Source organism: Myotis davidii, unplaced genomic scaffold, assembly GCF_000327345.1.
Source record: "Myotis davidii unplaced genomic scaffold, ASM32734v1 scaffold230, whole genome shotgun sequence".
NCBI classification, from domain to species: Eukaryota; Metazoa; Chordata; class Mammalia; order Chiroptera; family Vespertilionidae; genus Myotis; species Myotis davidii.
This window is the reverse complement of record NW_006282259.1, coordinates 19,296-25,360: the sequence shown is the minus strand read 5'-3', so window position 1 is coordinate 25,360 and position 6,065 is coordinate 19,296. Positions and strand designations below refer to the sequence as shown.

The 6,065-nt window shown below is 42.4% G+C and overlaps 1 protein-coding gene across 1 annotated transcript in view; it reads left to right on the top strand.

Annotated features, from left to right (window-relative positions):
- Window positions 1-6,065, top strand: part of WRNIP1 (Werner helicase interacting protein 1) — a 32,551-nt gene that overhangs the window by 10,271 nt on the left and 16,215 nt on the right. Inside the window, 3 exon segments of the mRNA XM_006752794.2 lie at window positions 6-575; window positions 2,717-2,908; window positions 3,685-3,926. Coding sequence (XP_006752857.1) covers window positions 6-575; window positions 2,717-2,908; window positions 3,685-3,926 — 1,004 coding nt within the window.

The following is a 6,065-nucleotide window of genomic DNA, read 5'->3' as shown; positions in this document are numbered from 1 at the left end:
CGGGGCTGGAGCAGCCGGCCACCCCGACGGCGGCCGAGAGCAGCGAGGGTGAGGGCGAGGAGGGCGACGACGGCGGCGAGACCGAGAGCCGGGAGAGCTACGACGCGCCGCCCACGCCCAGCGGCGCCCGCCTCATCCCCGACTTCCCGGTGGCCCGCGCCAGCAGCCCGGCGAGGAAGGGCTCTGGGAAGAGGCCGGCCGCTGCGGCCGCCGTGGCGGGGAGCGCGTCTCCAAGGAGCTGGGACGAGGCGGAGGCGCCGGAGGAGGAAGAAGCGGTGGGCGAGGGCGATGGGGACGCGGATGCCGAAGGCGAGGACGACCCCGGCCACTGGGAAGCCGACGCCACCGCCTTCGGGGCCAGCGGCGGGGGCCGCGCGCACTCTAGGGCGCTGGCGGCCGAGGAGATCCGGCAGATGCTGGAGGGCAAGCCGCTGGCCGACAAGATGCGCCCCGACACGCTGCAGGACTACATCGGGCAGAGCAGAGCTGTGGGGCAGGAGACCCTGCTCAGGTCTCTCTTGGAGACGAACGAAATCCCCTCGCTCATCCTGTGGGGGCCGCCGGGCTGCGGCAAGGTGAGTGCCGCCTTGCCGGGAAGGTTCCGAGCCGGAATCTGCACGGCTCGGGCGTGGATCTAACGCCGAGAAGAACCGCCCATCTTTGGACATTGAGGCCTCAGAGCCCAGTGGTCAGGTAGCCTCCGCTCCGGGCGGCGCCCGGCCCACGGGTGCTGTGATGGATTGAAAAAGGCACACCCACCCAGATTCATCAGACACGTTTTCTGTCGTTTTCAACATGAGAATTGGGTGAATTATAAATTTACAAGAATATGTGAACTGTTAGATTTAATCTACTTTTGTGTTCCAACACCACATTAATGACCAAATTCTTAAGGAAACAGCATGCTATAAATTGCAGAGCATCATTTGTATGTTACATTTTTAGGTATACGGAATCAGTTTTTAAAAAATTTAATACCAATTGTGCTTTCTTCCCTTCCATCTAGCTGTTAATTTATTTTATCAGACTGATTTGTATTTATCTTTGAACCTATTTAACAAAACTAGTGTGAACACTGCCCTGTGCAAGTCATTTTCATCTAGAATTTCCATTACTGCCCTCATAATGCCATGTATTTAGAGAAAAAACGCTGCTGTATTTTGGTGTCCAGTTCTATATACTTTGTTAGGAATTACCACAAGTCCAAAGGAGGGCAGTTAGGATATTGGTGTCTAGGAAACATGTCATTGGAAGAGCACTTGAAAAACAGTGGAGTGTTAAGACTGAAACAACAACAAAAAAAAGAGTAGCCTGAGGTGTTTAAATATGTGATTTTAAAAAAATCCATAGGAAGAGGGAGAGGAATGAGCACCAGTGAATGAAAGGCAACATTTAGGATCAGAGTAAAGAGGCTCTCAGAGCTTTCATGTTCAGACTCCGTAGTACCCCAGAACTTTTATGATTTTTCTGCAGTTTTTCTTTCCAGCTTCATCTCCCACAACTTAATATCGCATCTCCCTTTACCCCAGTTCCTGAAATGATGTTGTTCCTTTTGTTGCCTTGTTTGCTGTCATACTTTCCCTTTGGCCAGGTATAAATTAGATGTAACCCAAATACATCTGGTGGTGGACTTAGTTGTTACTCCATTTAGGGGATTGAGCAGTAGCAGTTTTATTAATTGTCCATGAGTCTTTACTTAACATCATGAGAATGGCCGATCAGCTGTTGATGGTCTCATGACAAGAAAAGTCCCCAGGGAGATAATGAGTAGGGCGAACTCGGAAGATGCTGGACAAAAGATTTAGTAGGCTATACTCCCCAACATAGTGGTTGGTGATGAGTCACAAGCCTATATATGTGGCTTGGGAGCCAATAGAATGGAATTTGCTGAAGAAGCAGCCTCATATCTATTGGCGCTATATAACTTTTAGAAATTAAAATGCCACCTTTCCATTCAGGGGCAAATTTGACTCCCCAACTTTAATCATTCCTTTTGCTTTATTCCCATCCATATTACTATATTGCTAACAATAATGTTAATAAGCATATGCAAATTTGTAGAGCACCATTAAGTGCCAGGCATTGAGCAGTATTTCCCTTGGATCTCCATTGTTTTCTGGTAAGTACTGACATGATCAGAGTGCTGTTTCACCTTCCAAAGTAGACATTCAGAAGTATCATGCAGTCATATTCAAAGCTAGCTAATTGTCATTGGTCTCTCAATGCAAAGGCTACCTCTCCTCTTCTAAGCTGCAAAAGATTTCAGTTGTGGAATTGACGGAGTCTGTGGTCCTGCGCTTCAGTTGCACACCTAGTCCTTCAGCAGTAATGTTTTCTTGGCTGGAAGAGATCACAGCTGTCACCCAGGCTCTACTAAATCAAAACAGCTGTTCTTTTTATTAGGATTCCAAAGATCTTAGACTCCCCCCCCAAAAAAAAAATAAAAAAATAAAAATAAAAAAGGAATCAAATGGGGTTAGGTACAAAGAAGGAAAAATCAGGATTAACCTAAGGTTTAGCTACTTTCCTGTTTGGTCCATAACTTTTTAAATTTCTGATAATGTGCTATGGTATTTCAGATTGTGTCTACACTGCTAAGCATTTTTCAGAGGTCAAGTTGCTTGGTATATGCTTATGTTGATTGTGTTTGTACCCATGGGTGCTTTTTGCTCTGTGTCTCATCAGCTTTTCAAATTGTGTGTGTCATCTTTTCTAGACTACCTTGGCTCACATCATAGCCAACAACAGCAAGAAACATAGTATAAGATTTGTGACATTATCTGCAACAAATGCCAAGACAAATGATGTACGAGATGTCATAAAACAAGCTCAAAATGAAAAGAGCTTTTTCAAAAGGAAAACCATACTTTTTATTGATGAGATTCACCGGTTCAATAAATCTCAGCAGGTATATTAACTTTTCTACCTTTTGGTCATTGTGAACATTAATTAAATAGAATATAAAGTATGTAAGATCACTTTGAAAAGCATTAAGCACTATACAAATGCTAGCGACTCTTATCATTATTAACTGTCTACAAAGAAGCACAGGCTGCCAACCCACCTCTTTAGCTAAACTTTTTTAGTTGATTTGACTCTATCACTAAATAGACCCTTAGAGTTTTAACTGGATGTTAGCACTCCAGATTGGATCATTGACTCACCTTGGCATTTCCCATTAGCAGCATCTGGTGGTTACATATTCACTGATATATTTAATATATCATATATATTTACTAAGTTTATTAGGAGCAATAACAATATGTCTTGAGTACTAGCAGTGGAAGAAGATTTTGGAAATACTATTTTTGTGTTTTCTTAGACTTCTGTAATTATATAGCTTCTGTATTCAAGCTATTTCAGTTTGGCCTTGGGATAGAAGATACTTTTCTAAGTAAAGAAATCATTTATATTGAAACTAGAGTAGAATTCTACTTTGAGCTCTTTTCTACCAGCAAGAGACCGGGCTTGGGCATTGGCATTCCAGAAGATGTGTTTTAGGCTTAAAAAAGCATTAGTTGTGTTCTCTTGCTATTGCATCCATATTCAATATTCAGTGACTGTAAAGCTGCTATTCCTGACATCAAAATTAGGAAAAGGAAGGAATGGTTGGCCAACTTACATAGGACTCTGCAGGTTGTCGTTGACTGGAATCAATGTCTTCTGCTTTCCTCCCATGATTAGGATACGTTCCTTCCTCACGTGGAATGTGGGACAATCACTCTAATTGGGGCAACCACGGAAAACCCTTCTTTCCAAGTCAATGCTGCTCTTCTGAGCCGCTGTAGGGTTATTGTTCTTGAGAAGCTTCCAGTAGAGGCAATGGTGACTATTTTAATGCGAGCAATCAACTCACTGGGTATCCACGTCGCTGGCGCCAGCCGTTCCACAGACCCTCTGAGCCACAGCAGCAACAGCAGTTCTGAGTAAGTTGACTGTGTGAAGTATCCTAGAGTAACACACCTCCCAGAGAATCCCCTGGCAGGGGTCCAAAAGGGGCTGGACAGCAGTAGGGAGAGAGTGGGGACAGAGGAGAAATGTTGATCAAGTAATGAAAACAGAAGAGAAGGGAGTGCTGAATTATACCAACAAGTATATCTCTGCAAATATTTTTTTCTTGTAAGATGTTTTGTAGTTTATAATGTCTGTATCTATAATTCTTCAAGCTTTAACATTGCTTTGCCCATTATTTTAGTTTTGGGGTATTTGTTTTGGTGCTTAGGGATTTGGTTCTTTACCTAGCACACTTTTTTTAAAAGCCTTGGAAAACTATGGGAAGCCTTATTGATTATTTTCTTTTATGGAATAGCTTTAGTTTATAATTCTTTAGAGGTTTATAATCAGATTGCAATTTTTTCTTGCAGTTTACTTCTTTAAAAATATTAAGTAAAAATTAATGTAAATGGTACTATAAAATCACTTAAATTATTTTAGAGTGATTTTTGCATACTTTAAAGTCAGACTCAATTTCATGGAATAAAGTAATTTTAACTGAAAAGACACATAGAGGCTGTTCCTTTCCTCTCAGTAATCAATAACTGTACATGAGTGCTACATGAGGTCCTTAATTCACAGGTTCTATATCATGGATAATCAATTAGATTACTTCAGTTATAGGTTTTCATTTCTTAATTTTAGATTGTATTCTTCAAATGTCATTGATTCATGTGTCAGTTGAAATATTGCAGTGGAACTTAATCTGGTGTGATGAGAGGCTAATGCCTGCCTCCTCATGCCGGGTACCCCACAGCTGCTGGTGCCTGCCCTGGGGCCAAGTTCTGGAGCCACTCTTCTGTGAGGATTAAGTACAAGACATAGACTCAGGGTTTAGGTTTCAACAGTCTCTCCCTATATGTCTGGCCTCTCCCATTTGCTCCTGTCTCAGATATAAGAGGAATTATGCTATATCTCATGAAAGGCCTAAAATGTGGCCAAGGACCCCCAAGCAGAACAAAATCACATCATTTTAGAGTATAGTTGTGATGGGATAGCCATCAGAATTGTGACCAAGAAGATATCTGGAACTGCTGCTAGCAGTCAGATGTAGTCAGACATAGGAGCCCTTTGTGCTGGGCACTTGTTTTTCCCTCTCCCAATCACTGCCATGCCATTATTTAGTGAAATGAGGACAGAGGAGCCATGGGGCTCATCCTAAAAAGGATTTCTGCGTTTTAACAGGATTTCCACATCACTTGCATGCACACTAAAATCTGAGAGGAGCAAGTGAAACAAAGCTGCATACAGAAGTGGAGCCAGTGATCCTTTTCTTTAAAAACATATTTCTTTTTATTGATTTTAGAGAGGAAGGGAGAGGGAGAGAGAGAGAGAGAAACATCAATAATGAAAGAGAATCATTGATCGGCTGCCTCCTGCACTCCCCCTACTGGGGATCGAGCCTGCGACCTGGGCATGTGCCCTGCCTGGGAATCCAATCATGACCTCCTGGTTCATAGGTCAGTTCGCAACCACCGAGCCACACCAGCTGGTCAAGCCAGTGATTCTTAATCTATTAAAATTGCTTCCAGTCAGAGAACACCTCTCTCTAGTAGATTGTTCACTTTTCCATTACCACTCAGAATTGATCTTAACTATGACTTCTTTTCATTCTCCTGTTTATTTTCTTATATACTTTACCTTCCTGAGAAGGCTAAGAGGACAGGAACTTTTCCTTCTTGTTCATATCCCCAGCACCCAGCACAGCCCAGCTTTTAATACATGTTTAATAAGTGGTTTGTGGATGAATAAATATATCGTACCTTTTAGTATGAGAGATAGTTTAATGGGTTTTTTGTTTGTTTTTTGTATAATCTAGCATAAGGAATAATTGCCCCATTGCCCAGGTATCAAGAACCCTTTAATATTACTGTCCAAGCAAACTTGCAGCAAGCAGAATGAAATTAAAGATTATTAAGCTTAATTTATTCGTCTGCTTGTTAGGAATTCTGAGAAGAAGTTAAGTTGGGAGATGGCATAGGCCATAGGAAGAATTATTCCTAATAGAAGTACCTGGCCACCCCAGTTGCCATGGATCATTAATAGTGGATTGTGCTCTCTTTCAGTTTTAG